The sequence below is a fragment of the Myotis myotis genome, unplaced genomic scaffold, assembly GCF_014108235.1.
Source record: "Myotis myotis isolate mMyoMyo1 unplaced genomic scaffold, mMyoMyo1.p scaffold_m19_p_6, whole genome shotgun sequence".
NCBI classification, from domain to species: Eukaryota; Metazoa; Chordata; class Mammalia; order Chiroptera; family Vespertilionidae; genus Myotis; species Myotis myotis.
In genome coordinates, this window is record NW_023416368.1 from 28600784 (window position 1) to 28623606 (window position 22823).

Below are 22823 nucleotides of genomic sequence, written 5' to 3' on the forward strand. Positions count from 1 at the left end.
ATTTACTAGAGAATGGGCTCATCCAACTAAGAATTTAATGGGGAAAGGGGGAAAACGCAGACAGCATTATGACGGTGAGCATTACATATATTAAGTTGTTGCTCTCCAACTAAAATAAAAGTAATGACAAGGGTAGAAAAATAGTACAGAAATTTTTTTGTAAAAACAATATGACTAAAACAGAAGTGAGGAGAGAAAGGGGAAAAGAAAATAACTGAATATAAGTAATAAATCGAAGGGAGTCAAGATATAGCTGACAAACAAAATAATATAACCCCAGTAAGGAAAAGGAATTTGAGGACATTTGAAAAGATACAATCATATAGTAACTATTGGGACAAAAGCCCAAGCATTACTAAAACACCACAATTAATTTTAAAAGTAAGGTTTTTGTTTGGCCTTGGGTTGTTTGTTTGTTTGTTAGCACTTCCTTATTTTCCAGCACTACAAGATACTCTGGGGTTCATCTCTGCATTTCCTGCCTCAATAATGGCGTTTCTCCAAGGAGTCCTGGTTTCTGCTCTAAAGGGAACTGAAAGTCGTTTGGAAACACAGTTGCTTTGATTCTTTGGGCATGGGAGGAATCTCAAAACAAATAATCAAGGCTGATTACTGGGAAAATGAAAGCTGAGACAGCAGCAAAAGGGCTGGAGAGCGCCCGCGGGTCTCGAACCGCTGTCGCTCAAGTGAGCAACTTGCGAATAGAAAGCTCTGTATGCGAAGGAACCGCTGAGCTAAAGCCAGCCCAGGCGCTGCCCTTGGATTAAATTCATTTCACTGTTTAGAAGGATATACGTCATAATAAGTCGACCAAACCAAAAGTGATCCAGGATAATTTACCAACCGACTGTCCAATCCGCTGTCGCCACAACCCCCACTCCACCCCACCCACCCCGTGCCCGTCTGAGAACACTCAGCAGTGACTCAGGTCGCCCCTATTCCCGTGAGCTCTTCCATAGTTGCTTCTGGGTTTATTCTCTCCTACTACGAGCGGTCACCTGACCCACCAGTCTCTGCGCTCCCGCAGGCCACCACACGGGGTCATCCTGTGATCAAATCAACTTTCACAGTGCCTAATCAGGAATTCACTCTTGCTTCACAAGCTTCAAATTGTATTTCAGGCCTTTTCTTGATCTTTGCGGCTAAACCAGATAAATCCTACAGCTCCTCTCCCAGGTGTTAATAGAGCATTACTTATTCTGCTACTAGTTTTTAAAATTATTTTAAATTCCACATGAAACCCCTTTTATGTATAGTGTATGTAGCTAACTCTTCTCTCCCACAATTCCTACTTTTCTCCAGTTAACCAGTTAGGATTTCAGTGTACAGCCCTCCAGTCCTTTCCCTCAACCTATATATTTTACTGTACACAATTTAGTTTCATAATTGGGGTGCTTATTGGGAATCAGCTTGTTGGGCAATTTCTGTGCTTGTCTACTTAACAGTATGTCTTGGAGATCTTTGTCAGTAAATATAGATTAATATATACTGCAATGGCTGCTTTATAGTCAAGTATAAATGTACCAGTTTTTATTTTACATATGTTTTTAAATACTTTGATTTCAGAGGGAGAAATACAAACATCTCATCAGGGATGAGAATCATTGGTGGGGTGCCTCCTGCATGCCCCATAGTGGGGATCCAGCCCATGATCCGAGCATATGCCCTTACCAGGAATAGAACCCTCACCTCATGGTTCATAGGTTGACGCTAACTACTGAACCATGCCAGCTGGGCTGAACCAGTTTTATTTTAGATGCTTCACTGTTATAAAAACAAAGCTTCAGTAAACAAGTATGTTTTTAGGGTACTTTAGAATTGCTAAAGATTCTTCACATTTAAATTTCTGGAGGGATTATGGGAGGTGCCTGAAGCCACAGAATTATTTGGACCCATACTGAACTTTTGTTCCCCAAATACTGTAAATAGACATTTCAAAAAATATAAATTCCACAACAGTTGGAGCTTTGATGCCTTGCCCCAGAAGATATTACCAGGGCCTGGAACATACTCAGCATCTCAGCATACACTGAACAAATGAACACAAGTAGGCCAGTCACAGGCATATTCCTCAACCAGAATGCAGTTCCCTCCCATGGATTTTAGAAAACAAATATTAATGAAGTTCCTCTTCCAGAGATTTCTGAGTTCTCTGGGATTGCTCTGGGCTCCTAAATTTCTATCCCTTCTCCAACATACCACATTGAGTTCCTCCAAATACCCATGACCTAGACAGGCCCCTTGGAGACTCAAACCACTTGCCAGTCCCTAGAGAATTTAAGAGAACCTGGAATTTAGAATAGTTTTTAGTAGAGGTGGCCAAAGGTAAGATTCCACTGTACCAAAGAGGAAGGGAGATGATTTGAAGCCAACTTGAATTAGTTTCCTGAAAAGTGAATAGTGAACAATGGAAGATTGTCAGCTCACTGATAATCTGCAGCCTGACTTGAATGGGGAAGCAAAAGGGTCGAGTCCACTAGGGTAGATTCTTATACAAGGACCTGTATAGTATATAATCATGACAAGGAAGGCACCCACTAATCAGCCTGCCATTGGGCAACAAATACTGTGTCAAACTTTCAGCCAGGCCTTGAGACACATTCACAGTGGCAAGATTCAGCATTAGAAATAATATAGGCAAAAAACAGTCCTGCTCAGTTTGGCTCAGTGGAGAGTGTCCGTCAGCCTGGGGACTGAAGGGTCCCGTGTTCAATTCTGGTCAAAGGCACGTACCTCAGTTGCAGGCTTGATCCCTGGCCCTGGTTGGGGTATGTGCAGGATGCAACCAGTATTTGTTTCTCTCTCCCTCTCTTCCACTCTCCAAATATCAATGGAAAAATAGCCTCCGGTGAGGATTAACAAAAGTAATATAGGCAAAAATCATTCTGAACAGCAAGGGAATTTTGTATAAAAGTCCAAAGAAAAGAGTATGGTACTTTGGGGGCTCACAGATGGTTCTGATACTACATTAAGGATTTCAGAGAACTACATGGGGCAGAGAATATAATCAAACCCTATGGTGACAGCCTTAAGCCAAATAGAGCCTGCTTTTTGTGGTATAGAACCAGCTAAAGTTATTATAGAATTCACCTGCTTGATGTCTATATAACTTTTGTTTTAAAAGACTGATTTTTTCCCCCTTTGCATCCATGGGACTTGGCACAGTACCTGACCCAGGGAATATCAAAATTGTTTTTCCTTTAGTTAACCACTCTATATCGTCTAATTCTCAAGTTAGATCAAGGCAGGGAAGACAGCTTCTCAATGGAGCTTACTGGAAGGATTTCTCCCCCACTCCTGGGGACAGACATTTTTAGTTCTCATAATTTTGGGAAGGGGTGCTATTAGCATCTACTGAGTAGAGGCTAGGGATACTGCTAAACACCCTACAATGCACAAGGGAGCTCACACAACACAGAACTGTACAGCCCAAATTGTCAACAGTGCCAAGAGTGAGTAACCCTGTGCCTAGCCCAATTGTAGCAGTAAAGAAACCCTCAGTTCAACAAGAAGCTCTGCTGTTCCTGAAACACCATTAAAGGAGGCTAAAAATTATAGGAAAAGTTCTGTTCAGAGTCATCTGGACAGAGAACCCATTAGAGGAAAATAGAACTCATGCTGAAGGAACCAAGGGGGAAAAAGCAACAGGGCTCAAATGAAGGAAGAATACACTGTATATGGAAAATCCTCAGCGTGGGAAGAAAAAAAATACACAGGGAAAAATATGGAATGTTCCCACCAAATGTGAAATAGGCCCAGTCAATGCCATTTATTATACATGTTGAACAGCCTCTGAGACACAAAGGCTCCCATATGAGAGTTGCTGTTTTTTTTCCGTTTTCTTTTTTGCATCAAACAGGTTCTTCCAAGAGCCTGCTCACAAGGAAGACAAAAACGAGTAATCCTCAATAAAATAAAACAAACAGGAATAGCTTAACAGTCTACATATGAAAAACAAAGGTTAAAAAACTCAACAGACAAAATCCACACCAAACACTCATCCCATTTAATTTCCTGTTTCATGCACTGAGGAAACCAAGAACATCAGGCACCAAAGCAGTAATGCTCTGAGGTTCTAGTTCAGGCTCCCTCTATGTGAAAGATTCATGCACACACATCCACACATACTACTGACCCAGGCAAAAGTACACACGCATGCACAGGTGGCCAGGGAACCACAGTGGGGGATGAGGAAAGGGGGTGGGGAGTGGCTGGTCAAGGATATGGTATCAACTGGAACCCGGGGGCCCAGAGAACCTTTCTGTGGCAGGCCAAGCAAGAGCCAAAATTAAAACAAAGGCAGAACACAGGATAAATGTAGGATGCTCAGAGAAGACGGGATAGATGAAGAGGGAAAGATGCAGGGGAAGATTTGGGAAAGCAGCCTCAGAAGAGGTTTTTCTTTATTGGGAACGCAGATGGGCAGAGGGCCTGTGACGCGGGTGATACACTGAGGCTAAAGGAATATGCCCCAGCATTGCCTCTGCCTCCTGTGCTCTCTCTCACGGTTGAGGGAAAGCATAAACACCCACCCTCTGGCCCTCCCCACTGCCACTTAAGAACTTTCCCAAGTACTCCCCCCAAAAAATGACCCGCCCACACTCAAAGTTAAGCCCAGCAAAGGGCCAATCATAGAAAGCCTCAGTAACTCTTCTTGGTGGAACCAAAGCCAGAGAAGCCCATCACAGCTGCCATTTCATCATCCTCCTCGAATGTCAAGTCCTCCTCAGCCTTCCTTTTCTTCTCCTTCTGTTTCTCTTTCTTGTAGGCTTTGGCCTTTTCCTCCTGGAGGGATGAGGGGGGAAACCACTCAGAATCAGTTCAGGCTCCTGAGCCAAACATTGTTGAAAAAGATAGATGAGCTTCAAGATTCCTTTCTATTTTTAGGAGAAAATAGTTAAAGACAAGTAAAATTTCAAAAGCAGAGGAAAAGCCACAGTAAAGAGTGTAAAGGACAAGAGAAATTTTAGCCTGTAGAGAACACTTCTCAATCCTACATTCCAGTTCATCTCCAGTTAATGCAGTTATAAAAGCAAAACCATTTAATAGCAACTAACATCCTGAGGAATGTAGTACATGCCAGGAACTGGTCTAAGTGCTTTAAGTATATTATATATTAAGATATCTAATCGGAGGAAACTGAAGCACAGTTTATATAACTTGCCCAAAATTTGTAACCAGTAAGTGGTGGAAACAGAATTCTGATCCACCCAGCATAGTTCCACTAGCCTCTTGGAGACCAGGTACATTTGTTTAATGTAGTATAAACAATATGGCCCACAGAATCCAGAAGAAAAAAAAAAAGACAGGTTAAGTAGATAGAGCGTCGGCCTGCGGACTGAAGGGTCCTGGGTTTGGTTCTGGTTAAGGGCACATGCCCGGGGTGCAGGCTCGATTCCCAGTGGGAAGCATGAAGGAGGTAGCCTATCAATGAATCTCTCTCATCATTGATGTTCCTATCTCTCTCTCCCTCTCCCTTCCTCTCTGAATCAATAAAAATATATATTTTATTTCTAAAAAGGACAGGTTTAGAGCCATTTCCTTCAATTCCTGAGAGTTTCAAATAAGGGCAATCAATGTTTCCCCTGATATACAGAAATTCAAGAGATAGGACTAATACCCTGGGGGTGGCAGTGGAATGAGAAAGTCAGCCTTCCTCTGGCTAGCTGTACTGTTGTCCCATACACCAAAAGGTCACCAGTTTGGTTCCAGGTAAGGAAACATACCCAGGTTTTGGGTTCGATCCCATCAGGGTGCATACGGGAGGCAATTGATTGATGTTTCTCTCCTCCCCCCCCCCCCCCCCCCCACTTCCTCTCACTTTAGAATCAATTAAAGAGAGAGAGAAAATCAGCCTCCCCATGATTCCTAATATACTATTCAAAGCTGGGGGAAGGAAGATGGAAGGACAGGAGAGCCTTACTTCTTCTCTGAGCTCCTTCATCCTTTCCTCAAAATCATAATCCTTTTGTTTCTCTTCCATCTTCTTCTTATTGACTTCAAAACGTTTCTTCACCTGATCCAAGGTGGAACGTTCCACACGCATAGACATGCCCAGGTTTCGCTGATCTGGGTGGGGTCAACAGTGAAGAAGATAAGGTAATAACAACATCCTCAGCCCCTCAAGTCTTTTCCTGATAATATTTTTTCCTTTAAGACATTTTTAAAGAGTTTATTTGGGTCAATTTAACAACATATGCCAGGGAGCAAGATCTCACATGCTTCCTGCTGACATTTTTTTAACATCTTCTCATAAAACACACAGCAAAAATAATTATAGCTAAAACAAAAACAAAACTCCCTTGGCTTTACTTGATTCCAGAAGCTGCAGTCCCAGATTAATGGGATGCAAATGGCTTTAAACTTCCCTTAAAGCAGATGCATGTCAGTGGGGACACCTTAACCCAGAAAACCATGGTTTGGCTTGTCGAGAGCCTGGAACAGTGTCTCACTTCACGGCCTCCAGAAACATTAAATAATGAAGTAACAGATAACTTGTGCTGAGGCAACTGGAGAGTTCCCCAGGCATTAACACATAGTTTGCGGGTAGTTTTTATCGCGCGCTAACAGGTGACGTGGGCCATTTTTGCTAATTTTTTGCGCAAATGGCAACGTTCAGTAAAATTACGATAAGTTTAGTTTTACATATTTTTTTCAATGAAACTTTTTGTGATTTACTATAAAATGTATACTGAATTATTTTTCTTAGAATCGCACTGAATGTTGGCGAGGCAGAGAATTGTGTGAAGGGATGACTCTACGCAGTTGAATAGATTACCGTTATACCTGGAAGTACATACATAATTCACCATTGTATGTGTTAGAGACCCAAATTTTGTCCTATGGAATTCGTACATCTGCATGTTAGCATCCCTTCAGAGCAATAAAAAAGTATAAAAATAAACGTATTTATACGTTACCCGCATTCTACCGCTAGTCTATAAAAAACGTATTAATGCGTGTCCCGCGCTCTACTACCAGTCAACGTAAAACGTATAAATACGTTTCCCGCATACAATGTGTTAAAGGAAAGACCTAACAGAAACCACCCTTACCCCATCCCCGACACCAGAGCCTGATTCCAGCCCCAGCCACAAACCAACTCCAAGCCTTACGTTTCTTTCCATTAATGTGATCCAGGAAGTTGATGGAGTCCTTCACAACACAGTCACAGACATTGCAGTAATACCTAGCAAACAGAAAGAAACAGCATGAGTCAAATCTGTTGTAAGGATTGTACTGTTTTCAACCAAGAAACTAATAATTTTAGGTAAAAAGTCTTTTTAGAAGGAGGCACTTCTCATTTCCATAAAGCCTTAGCTCTTGGAAAATTGTGGTACTAACCTCCAAGATGGTCCCACAATGATCCCACCCTCCTAATATTTCTAAACTGTGTAGTCCCCTCCCAATTTATACCAGGGCTGGTCTGTGTAACCAACAGAATATATCAAAAGTGATGTTGCCCTGGCCAGTGTGGCTCAGCTGGTTGAGCATCATCCCATGCACCGAAAGGTCACCAGTTCAATACCAGTTAGAGCACATACCCATGTTTCAGGTTCCATCCCCGGTCAGGGTACAGGAGGCAACTGATCAATATTTCTCTCTTTCTCTCTCTCAAATCAATAAAGGCTTTTTTTTTTTTTTTTAAGTGATGCAGCCCTGGCCAGTTGGCTCAGTGGATGAAGTGTCGGCCCTCAGAATGAAGGGTCTCAGGTTAGATTCTTGGTCAAGGCATGTACCTCAGTTTCATTTCCATCCCCGGCCCTGGTCCCTGGTCCAGGCACGTGGGGAGGGTAGCCAATCAGTGTGTCTCTCACCTTCATGTCACTCTCTAAACCTCTCCTCTCTCCCTTCCACTCTCTCTAAAAAAAGAAAGAAATCAATAAAAAAATATCCTCAGGTGAGGATTGAAAAGTGATGCTATTTCACTTCCAACATTAGGTTATAACAAATTTTTTAAATCATGGCTTCTATCTTAGTCTGTCCATATGAATCGCTTGCTCTGGGGAAGCCATTTACTTTGTTGTGATAAGGACTATGGAGAGGCCCATGCAAGGAAGAACTAAGGCTGCCAAACCACAGCCATGTGGCAGAGGCTGGAAGTACAGCCTTCAGCTCCACTTATATCTTGGATGAACACAGACCCAGCACACACCTTAACTGCACCTTTGTGAGAGATCCTAAGCCAGAACCACCTAAGTAAGTCTCTCAGATTCCTACCCACAGAAATTACGAGCTCTTTGTTGTTTTATGCTGCAACAAATTAAATTTGGGGTTAATTTACATAGTAATAGATTACTAATATAGAGAAGAATGACAACAGTAGCTCAGAGAAGTGTCACTCTGCTGTGTTGCCCTCCTGCTGGAAAACGTAACTCGAAAAAATATGGGCAGAAGAAATGAGTTCTTGTGGGACAACTCTTCCTATAGGTTACAGTCTTAGTCTAAGAAGGAAGTACACAGCCAGATAATCTATATTACCACCTTTACAGCCAATCAGGAACCTCAACCCCCTTTACAGCTCCTGGCTTCCATTCTAGCTCCACCTACTTTCTCCTCTAAAAACCTCCTCAGTAGTCCTTTCCTTCCAGCAGGAGAACAAATTATCCCTTTTAAGATGTTAAATAGTTATAGTGCTAATATGAAGAAGCATACTGAGTGACCCCTCCAAGAGATTTTTTTTTTTTTTAAAAGATTAGCATTTTCAAGCGTTTTTTTTTTGTTGTTTTTTTTTAATATATTTTATTGATATTTTTACAGAGAGGAAGGGAGAGAGATAGAGAGCTAGAAACATTGATGAGAGAGAAACATCGATCAGCTGCCTCCCGCACATCTCCCACTGGGGATGTGCCCGCAACCCAGGCACATGCCCTTGACCGGAATCGAACCTGGGACCTTTCAGTCCGCAGGCCGACGCTCTATCCACTGAGCCAAACCGGTTTCGGCTCCAAGAGATATTATAATGTTAACCTGAGATCTTGGGAGACAAAGAAAAATAAACCGAAGGATGGAATTACAGGCAACAAGACTGTTATCCTGACCCAGGAGTCCTCCTCAACACTTCCTAAAACCAACATCATCTCTTAGGCCTACTCCTGGCTACAGTGAAAGATGAAAAGCCACTCACCCTCCCATCTCAGATTGCGGGGTGGTCTTGGTGATGACAATGGTCTTCCCAAGCTTGGATTCCAGGTCCACCTTGTAGTCCCTATGCCGGAGAAGCTCCCGCTTGACTGGCTGCACTGGTTTTCCTGAAATATAACGGGGAAGGAAGTCCCTTCAATATTGCAGCTCCCTTGCAACAGCATGGATGGAACTGGAGAGCATTATGCTGAGTGAAATAAGCCAGTCAATGAAAGAAAAATACCACATGATCTCACTTATTTATGGATAATAAAGACCATTATAAACTGATGAACAAAAATAGATACAGAGGCAGAGCAGCATCGAACAGACTGTCAAACTACAGCGGGAAGGCCGGGGAGGGTTGGGGGGCGGGAAGGGGGTAAGAGATCAACCAAAGACTTGTATGCATGCATATAAGCATAACCAATGCACACAAGACACTGGGGGGTAGGGGAGGCCAGGGGAATGTCAAAGGGGAAAAAAAAAGGAGACATATGTAATACTATTTGTAATACTTTAGGCAATAAAACAAGATATTAAATTAAAAAAATATATATTGCAGCTCCTTAACCAGAAAGGAAAAGATATGCATGAAACTCAAAGTCCAGAGGTTTACTCTCATTTCGTTTTTGAAACTTGAAGCAAGGGGCACAACAGGTACTTCTAGCAGTAGATAGGGAGAGTATGAACAGGAAAAAAGATAAGCAATCCTTAACTCACTACAGCATTTCTTCACTTTATAGCTAACAAGTCAAAAAGCAATGTTTTCTACTCATTGATGAGCTGAATTGAAGGGAGAAGTTCTGAATTTTCACAAAAAGCAACCTTTTAAAAAAAAAACGCAAGGATACTCAATAATGTTTTCAAGATATCCCAAGCATAACACAGAATGGAATCTTCTGCGAGCTGGGGAAATTTTTAAAAAGGGGACTAACATTTAAATAGTTATAGTGCTAATATGAAGAAGCATACTGAGTGGCCCCTCCAAGAGATATTATAATGTTAACCTGAGATCTTGGTTACGTGCCAAACACTATTATTATATAAGCTACATAAAAACTAAAAGGTGTGCCCTAACTGGTTTGGCTCAGTGGATAGAGCGTGGGGCCTGCGGACTCAAGGGTCCCAGGTTCAATTCCGGTCAAGGGCAAGTACCTTGCTTGGGGGCACATGCCCAGTAGGGGGTGTGCAGGAGGCAGCTGATCGATGTTTCTAACTCTCTATCCCTCTCCCTTCCTCTCTGTGAAAAATCAATAAAATATATCTTTCAAAAAAAAAACCTAAAAGGTGGCTGGAGGTAAAGTGAAGGAACATACAAGTTTGAAAACAGATGAGGAAAATCACGTATTTCTTTTTGTACAGTGCAGTCTCTATTCTCGGAGAGGTGGGCCAGTTCCCTGACACTGCACAAGGCACAGAACACAGCCCTACTAAGCACTCGCAGAAACATCAAACCTTCCCAGTCTGGTACCCTTACTCTTCTCAGACTACGGGAAAAGGTTTAGATTGGGCCAGGAATGTTCTTCTCCCCGATAAGTAATTTCAACAGAAAGAGAGGGTCTTCAGGAGCAGTAAAGCATAGCAGCAAAACACCCCTTTTGACTTCTGTCATTATTAAGGATCCCACTCTTTTCAGGAAAGTACTAACATGAACCAGCACAGGGAGGGCAAGGAAGGACAGGACCACAGAGCTGGACAGCACCCCAAAATCACTTCAGTCCATCTCCTTCTTCATTTTATACATTAAAAACACACACACACACACAAACAAAAACACAAACACTGAGGACGGGAAGGCAGGGCTCGTACACAGGGTAAGAGGAAAGTGCACTGCGACTCCCCACCGGCTCTCCAAGCCACTGCATCGCCTCTACGACACCCTTAGCCCCTGATGGGGCAGGCACCCACCATCCTTCTTCTCTCTCTCTTCCGTGAGCCTCTTCTCAGCGAGCTTCTCATATTCATCTTTGTCCCACTTGCGGCGAAAGTCCAAGTTTTTTGTCTGTGGAGATAAAAAGCCCTCAGAATTCGTTGCTAATCGTGTCGGACGCCGAGAGAAACCACGTCATCACCGGCACCGCGGCCGCGGCACCTGTAGAGAACGGAGGCTCCCCAGACCGCACCGGGAGGCTGAAGTGGCCTCAGGACCCCAACCCGAGAGACCTCCGCGATTCCACTCGGCGCCAGGGCCTTACGGGGCCACAAAATCGCAAGGAGGTATCGGGAAGCCAGTCCGGTGCAGTATATTCCGCGCGGAGAATCCACCTCATACCCTCCACCCGCTGCAAACCTCCTTCTACACACAACACCTACCCCACTGCTCGACGCCATCTTCACCGCGAAGTGAATGGGAAGCCGGAAAATGTCGTAAAAAGCGACCTTAAGCCGTAAAGCAGGCTTGCCCTCCAATAAGCTAAGCGTCTCCCGCTGTAAATGAGCTAAAAGACTGGAGGGCTTCTAAAACAGACTTGTAAGCCCCGCCTCCGCGTCAATAAAATGGCGCATGCGCATGGGGAGTGTGAAGCAATACGGAAGTAAGGGCGCCTGCAAAGGTTTGTAGTTTTTTTTTGCTCTGGCCTAAGGAAACAACCCTGAAAGTTCAACTCATCTGTTTTACAAACGAGGGACCTGCGGGTCCGTGCCCTCTGGTCTAATTAACTTGCGTACATTGCCAAGAGTTTCTAAACCTTTAAGGCAGAAGCGCTGTTATTAAAGGCTTCAGATGCCCTATTTACCAGAACGGACTAAAGATATGCCGCCCCCTCCCCAACACCTAAGTGTTTGCAAAGTCTGCACCTTCCCAGTGCACACATGTAAGTGCTTTTCGTACCTTTGTCTCATTATCTTGAAGCAATGCTATCACTCTATAGTTAACTCACTTTCCCTCAACTGAGTATTACAGCCAACCTATGGTCAAATTTAATCAACATTATTATATTTGGGAAGGTCAGTTAGCAACAACACTCTAGGGCAGCGGTTCTCAACCTGTGGGTCGCGACCCCTTTGGGGGTCAAACGACCCTTTCACAGGGGTTGCCTAAGACCATCGGAAAACATATATAATTACATATTGTTTTTGTGATTAATCACTATGCTTTAATTATGTTCAATTTGTAACAATGAAAATACATCCTGCATATCAGATATTTACATTACAATTCATAACAGTAGCAAAATTAGTTATGAAGTAGCAACGAAAATAATTTTATGTTTGGGGGTCACCACAACATGAACTGTATTAAAGGGTCGCAGCATTAGGAAGGTTGAGAACCACTGCTCTAGGGTGAAGAACTCTGGCAGATGGCTCACTGTTGATTTAGTGACATAAGTGTATGTCCAAGTTGGGGGTTAGAGGAACTATGGCTGCTTCCTTCACTGAATACAGAGCATCACCCCAGGGAGGTTACTCCTTGCTCAAGAGTTAGAATTCTCTTCCTAGCCAGTTTTGCTCAGTGGATAGAACCATCGCCTTTGGACTGAAGGGCCCTGGGTTCATTTCCTGTCAAGGGCTCGATTCCTGCCGGCCCTGGTCCACAGGCATGTGGAAGGCAACCAATTGATGTGTCTCTCTTACATCGATGTTTCTGTCTGTCTCTCCCCCTCCCCTCCACTCTCTCTAAAATTCAATGGAAATATCCTCAGATGAGGGTTAACAATAACAAAAAAAGATTTAGAATTCTTAGTGTACACTCAAGCATTTTCTGTGTTCTATGCAAAACAATCCCTTGATAACAAACTACCCAAACTACTACATTAAATATTTTATTTAATATATTATCTAACCATTTCTAGAATAGCCACCTCCATGGCAGGACATGAAACAGAGCAGAAATTCTGGCACAAGAAGTGGTCTCCAAAACCTCAAAAGATCAAATCTCCATCTTGTTAGGTCACCTATTAAGTTCAATATTCAAAATTATTAAACAGCCTCACCCTACTATTGTTAACAGTGGATGGGCTAGAGACATACCACATCAATATTGTCAGTGCTATGCCCTTGTGATAGCATCTCTGTCCTCAAACAAAGTAGACAGCAGCCATTTGCCCCACATCACTGTCTCCCCCAAAATTGGACAGGCCAATAGCAGGTTGTGGACAAATTTCCCAGAATTTGGTTCAGAAGCCACAGTGGAAAGCTAAGTATCTGACTTCTGATCTCAATGGTTCAGAATCCTCCCAGCCAGAGGTGACTTTCTCAGAGCCTTGCTCACAGCAAGCACCTTAGCACCTCTTGGCAGCATTCCAATGGTACATGAAATCTGTCATCTGTCTCTGCAGTTAGAGCATGTCTCTTTCACATACCAGCCATCTGCGCCCATGCAGAATAGCTGCTCACAATAGCCCAGGCGTCCTCAGGGCTTTCTATAGTTCTGTACCCAGGAAGGATGGAGGAGGCAGAGGCACTTGTCACCCATCCTGGCCAGCTGTTGAGAAGCCCATCAGGAACTCAGTCCTAGATGAAACATTTTCTACAAAGAGCAGCAGATGGCAATCAGGAAAGGATCAAGACTCGAATAGTCGCTTCTGAATTTCAGCCACAATATTTTCCCGTTTAATGGCCACCTGGAACATAAGAGAACCCTCATGTGACGAACTAAAAAATGATATAGCTCCTTAGCCATTGATTTTCCAGATTCATTTTACTCTATATCACCCCCACTACTTATGCAACCAGTAGGGAGTAGTGTGGGCTTTAAGCTGACCTAGAGAATGTATGTCCTCATAAACCAAAGGGATTCAAATGCCTGATCTACATCTATTTTGTTAATTAGTCTCAAAATACCCACAATACTCAAATACTCAAAATACTCAAATTTCATCTGTCCTTCTGCTTACCCAGCCAGTATCATGGGCTACAACAGTTGCCTAAGATGGATCTTCATTCATCTCTATCACTATTAACTATGAAGATATTTCCTCAGCGAGAAATATATTTCTTAAAGAATCTTAACAAAGCCAAACCGGTTTGGCTCAGTGGATAGAGCGTCAGCCTGCGGACTGAAAGGTCCCAGGTTCAATTCCGGTCAAGGGCATGTACCTTGGTTGCGGGCACATCCCCAGTAGGAGGTGTGCAGGAGGCAGCTGGTCGATGTTTCTCTCTCATCGATGTTTCTAACTCTCTATCCCTCTCTCTTCCTCCCTGTAAAAAATCAATAAAATATATTTTTTAAAAAAAAAAAAAGAATCTTAACAAGGTAGAGACACCTGGTCCCTTCTATTTTTGCCTGCCCCACTCACCTCCTCCCTGGTGGCCACTGAACGGAGCTTGATGACGCCTTCCTTCAGCTCTTGCTCACCAATAATGACTACCAGTGGAATGCCCATGTTCTCACAGTAGTGCAGTTGCGTTAGTAATTTAGGGTTGTTCTTATACAGCAGCTCTGCCTGAAAAGGATGAAGGTAAAGTATGGGATTTAAAAGTGACCACACCACTCCACCCCAGGTATGGGGAGCCGATATAGGATTAAGCCTCGGACTGACCTGTTGGCAAAGTCACAAACAAGTCCCAGCTTAGAGGGCACAGTCCTCTTAGCATAATTAGGCTTGACCTTATAATGCTCCCCAAATCTTATCTGGGGAGCTAATGGGCTGAGGGAAGTGCAGGAAGTGGCCAAAACAAGTGAAACTCACAAGAACTGTGTAACTATGGTAATCACTACCTTGTTTACCTGACTATAAAATAAAGGCTCAGCGTGCCTCCTGGATCTCTCTCTGTGGCCTCAGCCAGGCACAGGAAGATCCACGGAGACTAAAGAGAGCTAGAGAGCTATGAACACTGTCTCCGTGTAAATCATTCTTTGCCGACTCCGTCAACACCTTTGGGAACCCCTGGCCCGCTGGGCCTGCACCCCAGCACCCCGATATTTCCAAATTATCTCTTGTCTCTTCTCTTTCATTTGTGTGTAGCTCCTCTTCCAGATCCTGAACCCTGAACCACGCGGGACGTGGAGGGAAACATTTACAACACCCAGGAGTGCGCATTTCCAAAGAAATAAGTAGCTAGCCCTCCTACCCAAAGAAGACACTCTAGTGAAGACTGGAAAGATCTTGAGTTCCACCTAAGCATAAAGTAGAAATGGGCCTGGTGCCTGAATTCCACATATACCTACATGGTTTGGAAATTAGCTCCACCATACCTTGATCCCAGCATCCCAAAGCTCTGCAATTAGCTTCAACCGTTCTTGGAGAAAGTTCTTCTGTGGAGTGGCCACAAACACTTGGGTCTCTGTGGTCCGTATCTTCTCACCAAAAGTCTGATAAAAGAGAAAGAACTAAAATAAAAACTTCCTTTGCACCAGTTAACTCCCAAAAACCAGGACAAAAAGAATCATAAGAAACACAGTCCAACCCTGGCAGATATAGCTCAGTGGTTCGAGTTTTGGCTTGCACAAAGAATAGTTTTGGCTTGCGCAAAGAAAGGGTTCGATTCCCAATCAAGGGCATGTGCCTGGGTTGCAGGTTTGATCCCAGGGCAACCAATCAATGCCTCTCTCTCCACCCCCCCACCCCCACCCCAAACCTTGCTCCTCCCTCCCTTTCACTTTCTCTAAAAATCAATCGGAATAATATCCTCCAGTGAGAATTAAAAAAAAATTTTTTTTTAAAAGAAAAACTGTCCGCCCTGACTGGTTTGGCTCAGTGGATAGAGCGTCGGCCTGCGGACTGAGGGGTCCCAGGTTCGATTCCGGTCAAGGGCATGTACCTTGGCTGAGGGCACATCCCCAGTTGGGAGTGTGCAGGAGGCAGCTGATTGATGCTTCTCTCTCATCGATGTTTCTCTCTATCCCTTTCCCTTCCTCTCTGTAAAAAATCAATAAAATATATTTTAAAAAAAAGAAAAACTGTCCAACTGCACTTTCAGAAACATGAGAGTTTTTAGGCCTCCAGTCCCACTCCACCCTTACCTAGGACCCACCTTCATCCTCTGCTCCACAATGGAGAAGATTCGCTCTACCCCAATGCTGAGCCCCACACACGGCACCTTGTGGCCTTTGGGGTTAAACATGCCCACCAGCCCATCATAGCGCCCACCAGCAGCCACACTGCCCACATTCAAGGGCTCTTCCTCAGCAGGAGCTGGGGTCTGCAGCAGCACTGCTTCATAGATCACTCCTGTATAGTAGTCCAAGCCCCGAGCCAGGCTTAGATCAAAGCAGATCTGTGGGAACAAGGCTACAGTCAGTCCTAGACAAGACTCAGGACTCTGAGAACCCCAAAGCTCAGCAGGAGGTCCATACCCAATTCAGCTTACCTTCTCTGCAATTCCAAATAGAGTCAGATATTCAAAGAGCAGCTTTAGATCCCCCAGGCCCTCTAGGGCCTGCTTGCTCTGAGATAGTCTGGGATCCTGGAACATTTGCTCTACCAAGGACAGCCCACCTGGGAGACATGTGGGGAGAAATAAGGTCTGTGCTCTTCACCCAGATGTATTTCATCCAAATTTCTCTCTAGGGTGTTCTAGGTAGTCCTCCTCATTTTCTTTTTAGTTTTTAAATGTTTTTATTGATTTTGAAAGAGAAAGAGGAAAGTAGAGGGAAAGAGAGAGAGAAACATCAATGAGAGAGAAATATCAATCTGCTGCCTCCTGCATGCCCTGTACTGGGTATTGAGCCCACAACCCGGACATGTGTCCTGACCAGAAATCAAACTGGTGACCTCTGGGTCCATGGGTCAACACTCAACCACTGAGTCACACCAGCTGGGGGCTCCTCATTTTCACTAAAAAAAAGATACTGATCTCATATGACCAGCCTCTCCTCCTCTGCCTCTACCTTTGCCATCTGAAGACATAAGGTGGTTACAATAAAAAAAAAGGGGAATTAAATTCAGACAGACTCTAGAGCTTAGCACATCTACAGAAAGGAGCTTCTTCAGAGGTAGAAGCTGTACACATTATCACCCTCCCTCTGGTTCTATCATATAGCTTGGAAACTCTGGTTCTTACCATGACATTGGACATAGTCCCCAATTCGGTCAGCCACTTCAGGAGCCAGGCCTTTCTCTGTCACCATCTCATGTCTCACATCTTTCCAAGATATCTGCACAAACATTCAAACATTAGCCCTGCCCCATGATCTTTCTTTCTCTAACCAGAAAAGGGTATCTCCCTTTCATTCAGTAAGTATGTCACAAGTAGCAAAACTAAACTTGGAAAAGTCAGCAAAGTCAGAGGCAGCTTAGTAAATCCAGCCATAATCCCCACTGCACAGCAAAACTCAGATCTTGCTTCAGAATATCTCCTTACCTCCCTCACTTCCAGGCACTATTTCCTTATTTTTCCTCTAAGGCAGGGGTCCTCAAACTACGGCCCGCGGGCCACATGCAAATACAAATATTATATTTGTTCCCGTTTTGTTTTTTTACTTCAAAATAAGATATGTGTGCAGTGTCCATAGGAATTTGTTCATAGTTTTTTTTAAACTATAGTCCGGCCCTCCAACGGTCTGAGGGACAGTGAACTGGCCCTCTGTTTAAAAAGTTTGAGGACCCCCGCTCTAAGGGTATAGATTTAAGGGCAGGGCAGAAACTCTGATAGGATCTACTGAAACATGTCTTCTTTCTTACCTTGTCTAGTTTGTCTATGGAGGAGCAAATGGCACGGAACTTGCTTTCTGGAACACCACAGATGGCAAACATCCCATCCAAAATCCGCCGGTCGTTGACCTGTGAACTCAATGGAAGTAACCCAAGTGCCTTGTCAATGCCCTTTCTCTCAAAACAATGACAGTCCCTACTCTCCTGAGTCATAAGAGATAGAAAGGAAAAGTCCACAGGATGACCATTTAGATCTATAATAATAAAAGTGTAATAATGCTAATTAGACTGGACATCCTTCTGGACATCCTCCCAGGCGACCTTCCGGATGAAGCTGGGGCTGTGAGGGAAGCCCGGGTCCCGGGTGCCAGAGGGAAACTGGAGCCAGAAGCCATGGGAAGGAAGGCCTACTCTTGCACGAATTTCATGCACCAGGCCTCCAGTGTATATATATAAAATGCAACAGCTGAACTTAGAACGTCCTAGAGCTGCAGGCTTAAAGTTGGGGTCACCTATGTTTTAAGACAGCATCAGGCCAAATCCAGACTTTTCCCCTAAGTCCCCAGCCCTGACCTCACCTTAATGAGAAAGTCCCCCAGCTGCAATCCAGTTAGGATTTCACAGATGATCTTCAAACACTCTGCATCAGGGATCATGGGGTCAAAATCACCAGCAATGTCAAAATCCTACAGCAAAAAAGACAAGGGAAAAAAGTCTCCACTCGGCAGCCAGTTCCCAGGTTGTGGCCCCCAGAACTATCAAACCATGCTGCCTCCTTCAGGTCACTTACACACTGGCAGAATTCCCTGTAGCGGCCTTGGGCTATGGTTGGGCTCTCCCGCCGCCACACCTTTCCAACATGGTAGCGTTTCATCTTCTTCAGTTTATTCATGGCCATATAACGCGCAAAAGGAACCTCACATAAATAGGTTAAGGAGAAAGGACACTGCATCCAAAGCTTAGGCTCAGTGTAAGACATTAGGGAAGACTGGGCCTTTATCAATTGAATCCCATCCACAGAACAATCACCTTGTCTGTCTTGTTTCCCACTATGCCAAGACTTAGCAGTACTTGGCATTCAATATACAGGGTGAGCAAAAATAGGTTTACAGCTGTGAGTACATGAAATAGTTTATTCTTGTATTTGATTTTTCATCTTTTGATGTTTTTTTAAAATATATTTTTTCAGAGAGGAAGGGAGAGGGAGAGATAAAAACATCAATGATTAGAGAGAATCATTGATTGGCTGCCTCCTGCATGTCCCCTACCGGAGACCAAGCCTGCAACCTGGGCATGTGCCCTGACCAGGAATTGAACTGTGACCTCCTGGTTCATAGGTCGACACTCAACCACTGAGTCACACAAGCTGGGCTCTTACATTATTATTTATTAATTATTGTATTATTTATTTGTACTGTAACTATAAACCTACTTTTGCCCACCCTTATATATTGAGTAGTGTCAAATGAAGGAACCCCACCTAACAAAACTACAAGTTAGGTGGGAAACAGAGATAGAAAATGACACAAGAACTTCAAGTCTGGGTCATTTCCTCCCATTCAGATCAATTCTTAACCATCTCAAAATAAGCAAGCTTCAGAATCTCAATTTGCCTATAATTTCTATGTCAATATTTATTAAAGTGTAGGTCAAGGACCATTTGCATTTTAATTACCCAGACGCCTGTTAGAAATGCTGACTGCTGAACCCTGCACCAGCTACAGAATTAGGAATGTGTGGGCCTGGGGGCCAGAAACCTGTGTTTCTACAAGTTTCCCCAGGGGATTCTGATACACGTTAAAGTTAAATGATAGTGCTCCAGGCCAGGCTCTGCTGGCAGAACTGCTTTCTGGTTGAAACTGGAAGTAAACCCTGTTGCCAATGGACCTTTAGGGTCCCAGAGTCACTCTTGTCCCTTTTGTCAGACAAAGCCCTCTGGGTTTGGAAAGCGGTGAGTCAGGCTCCAGCACTCAGAAGGATACAGTCAGGTCATAGCGCAGGGACAATAGCTCTCCACCCTGATCCTTCAGATCATAGATGAGCCCAGAGTCCTCGCCATACTTCTCAGCGAGCATCTCCTGCAGGGGTCAAACAGAAAGCGCCACACTTCAAAGGGGGACTCCAGAACGTAGGCTAGAAGCCCTTTGGGAAACTGAAGGCAAGTGAAAAAAATGGAGTTCTGGTACTTTTTTCTCCATTTACCTTTAGCTCAAATGCTGGGGTATCCAACCCTTTTGCTCCATGACGTTTAAAGCAGCTAACAATTATATCAAGTATTTTCTCCCTCACAACCATCTGCTGGGGACTAAAATCTCTGGTGCCCTAGAAACCAAAAGTAGCCATAGTAAAAACAAAGACAGAAAACAAGTCCATTTAAGACAAAGAGTGAAACTACATCTATAATCTAAGGCAGTGATGGCAAACCTTTTGAGCTCGGCGTGTCAGCATTTTGAAAAACCCTAACTTAACTCTGGTGCCGTGTCACATACAGAAATTTTTTGATATTTGCAACCATAGTAAAACAAAGACTTATATTTTTGATATTTATTTTATATATTTAAATGCCATTTAACAAAGAAAAATCAACCAAAAAATGAGTTTGCGTGTCACCTCTGACACGCGTGTCATAGGTTCGCCATCACTGATCTAAGGCATGGAGTTGAAATCTCTTTGAGTTCAGAAAACTCTAAGTACCAGTACCTCAAGAATAGATTTTTTTTTTCCTTTTAATTAGTCTTAAAAGGATTTTTAAAGGCGTCAGGAAAAGACGAGCAGAACAGAGGGCAGTCCTCCAAGGCTCTTTAATGGGACAAAGTGGGGCAAAGCGAGTTACCTTTGGGGTCTTGAGAATAAAATTTGACTTCTCTTGACGTGGTTTCAGTTGGGATGCTAGCACTGCCTCTGCAACCTGGCAGAAGAAGGAATGTGAGACACGGCACCTCTCAAGACTGGCCAGCCCAGTGACATTGCTGGCCCCGTGGACCACCAACCTGCAAAGAGCTTTGGTCCTGCGTAACAAGAAGCCCGAACACTATTTTATCTACTCCAATCCCAGTCCCCCCTCCAAAACCCCATGTTGTGTCTGCAATATATATGCAATACACATGAGGTCGGGTCTTTACCATACAAACTGTCTGAAAATAGTGTAAGTAAGTACCCAAGAACAATGAAGGTAAAGAACAACCCACCACAACCATCCAGGGGTAGGGATTAGTATATTTTTTCCAGGTCTCAGTTCCCATTCAAAGAGTGAAAATAAGAATATTTTTAAAAATATATATTTTATTGATTTTTTACAGAGAGGACGGGAGAGAGATAGAGAGTTAGAAACATCGATGAGAGAGAAACATCGATCAGCTGCCTCCTGCACATCTCCTACTGGGGATATGCCTGCAACCAAGATACATGCCCTTGACCAGAATCGAACCTGGGACCTTTCAGTCCGCAGGCCGACGCTCTATCCACTGAGCCAAACCGTTTTGGCAAGAATTTTTAATAATGTAGCAATGGTGCCCTGCCAGCATGGTTCAGTGGTTGAGCGTAGATCTATGAACCAGGAGGTCACAGTTCAATTCCTAGTCGGGGATATGCCTGGGTTGCAGGCTTGATCCCCAGTGTGGGGCATGCAAGAGGCAGCCAATCAATGATTCTCTCTCATCATTCATGTTTCTATCTCTCTATCCCTTCCTCTCTGAAATCAATAAAAATATATTTTTTTAAAAAATAAGGTAGCGATGGTCATTAGGCTTGGAGACAGGGAAAAACTTGAAGACAGAAGAGAGCCAGTCCAAGGACACAGAGCATGTCTTAGAACGAACAGGAATGGATTTCCTAATTGAACTAAAAAACCAGACTGGTACGATGCTATGACTGAAAATTAGTAACAAAAGATCTAAGCCCTGTTCATGACAGCACAAAGCATCTGCTATAAAGACAACAGAGTCTTTCCTAACGTAAAACGGAATCAGTGACTTTGTTTATTACCAGCAGGCTGTATGCCCTTCAGAAATATAGCGGGTGTGGTAGTTCTATACCAGTGATGGCGAACCTTCTGAGCTCGGCGTGTCAGCATTTGAAAAACCCGAACTTAACTCCGGTGCCGTGTCACATATAGAAATTTTTGATAATTGCAACCATAGTAAAACAAAGACTTATATTTTTGATATTTATTTTATATATTTAAATGCCATTTAACAAAGAAAAATCAACCCAAAAAATGAGTTGTCATAGGTTCGCCATCACTGCTCTATACTTTGGTGGCTCTCTCCTCCAAGGGTAGGCAGTTCAAGTCCACAACCCCTTCTCTGCAATCCCCAAATCCAAAAATGTCTGAAAACCTAAAATTATGTAGGTTGTTTGTGACTCATTTTGAGGTAAATTCTCCCATCCAAGTACTAACCAGGCCCGACCCTGCTTAGCTTCCGAGATCAGACGAGATCGGGCGCGTTCAGGGTGGTATGGCCGTAGACTTGAGGTAAATTCTAATGTGAACTGTCTACTTATGGTCATTAATTACCTCAGTGGAAATAATCATATATTTTGCTTTAGGAATTTTAATGTGTTTGACTCCAATAGGCTCAAACAAGGGATAGTGAACCTAAATGAAAACGCTCCCTTACTATATGCACGGATAAACCATCTGACCGTGCAGTCTCTGATTCCGCAACTGTAAATGGAAATAATAACCCCAACCTCTCAGGATGGCTATGGAATTAAATGACAAAGCATCTACAACACTGAGCTCAGTACACGGTGGGCACGCGGTAACAAACCAATGGTATGACTACTGGAGCACCGGCCGCGAGCTCAAGCTTTCAGACCCGCAGAGCCTATCCCGACAGACGGGGCTACTCAGACTGGCTCACCTGGCTATGAGAATGGGCCGCCCCGAGGCACACAACCCGGGGAGGCCGCAGGAGCTGGCCGAGCAGCGCAGCCCAAGCCCTCCCGGGCAGGAGCCCGAGCTGGGGCATCGCGCGGCGGGAGGCCGGGACAGCGGGCAAAAGACCTGAGAACGAAGCCGGTCGGACCCCAAGAAGCGTGCACAGCGTTGCAGAGGCAATGCCCGAGCTCCAAGGAAGGAGGTGAGCGACGCCAAATCCCGCAACCCGGATCCCGTCCTCTCGGGTTCCCTCTCAGCCTCGGCATTTCCGGTAGGAGTCG

At 44.0% G+C, this 22823-nt stretch overlaps 2 protein-coding genes across 7 annotated transcripts; both read right to left on the reverse strand.

Annotated features, from left to right (window-relative positions):
- Nucleotides 1-4641: 4641 nt before the first annotated feature.
- Nucleotides 4642-11457, reverse strand: ZMAT2 (zinc finger matrin-type 2). The gene is made up of 6 exons (XM_036312012.1): nt 11440-11457; nt 11035-11128; nt 9128-9251; nt 7116-7189; nt 5924-6069; nt 4642-4785 (listed from the first exon to the last, which is right to left on the reverse strand). The coding sequence occupies exons 1-6, from the start codon at nt 11455-11457 to the stop codon at nt 4642-4644; spliced, it is 600 nt and encodes a 199-aa protein (XP_036167905.1).
- HARS2 (histidyl-tRNA synthetase 2, mitochondrial) lies at nt 11034-22808 on the reverse strand. 6 transcript variants are annotated; one of them, XR_004968071.1, is made up of 14 exons: nt 22526-22808; nt 20494-20568; nt 19863-19982; nt 19643-19738; nt 18451-18606; nt 18239-18346; nt 17691-17789; nt 17071-17164; nt 16378-16505; nt 16042-16284; nt 15263-15379; nt 14364-14510; nt 13502-13688; nt 11034-11128 (listed from the first exon to the last, which is right to left on the reverse strand). XR_004968071.1 is itself a non-coding variant. In XM_036312005.1 (13 exons), exons 1-13 carry the CDS (start codon nt 22631-22633, stop codon nt 13629-13631), a joined length of 1521 nt encoding a protein of 506 aa, XP_036167898.1. In that variant the 5' UTR covers nt 22634-22808; the 3' UTR covers nt 12875-13628. The 6 variants fall into 6 exon arrangements, 4 of the variants coding, with proteins under 4 accessions (XP_036167898.1, XP_036167897.1, XP_036167900.1 ...); XR_004968070.1 differs by having other exon boundaries at nt 13428-13688; XM_036312005.1 differs by lacking the exon at nt 11034-11128 and having other exon boundaries at nt 12875-13688; nt 18451-18576.
- Between the last annotated feature and the right edge of the window lie 15 nt (nt 22809-22823).

Bases quoted from the DNA above. Each gene is read 5' to 3' on its own strand.
- ZMAT2 (XM_036312012.1), bottom strand. The intron at 9,252-11,034 runs GTGGGTGCCTGC...GTTATATTTCAG, and splicing joins AGAGAGAGAGAAGAAGGATG to GAAAACCAGTGCAGCCAGTC. The intron at 6,070-7,115 runs GTAAGGCTTGGA...GACCCCACCCAG, and splicing joins TCACATTAATGGAAAGAAAC to ATCAGCGAAACCTGGGCATG.
- HARS2 (XM_036312004.1), bottom strand. From the start codon at position 22,633: ATGCCCCAGCTCGGGCTCCTGCCCGGGAGGGCTTGGGCTGCGCTGCTC. The intron at 18,607-19,642 runs GTATCCTTCTGA...CTTTGGATGCAG, and splicing joins CCCTGCGCTATGACCTGACT to TGTCCTTTCTCCTTAACCTA. The intron at 17,790-18,238 runs GTGAGGTCAGGG...TTGAGTTCACAG, and splicing joins TGGGGGACTTTCTCATTAAG to GTCAACGACCGGCGGATTTT.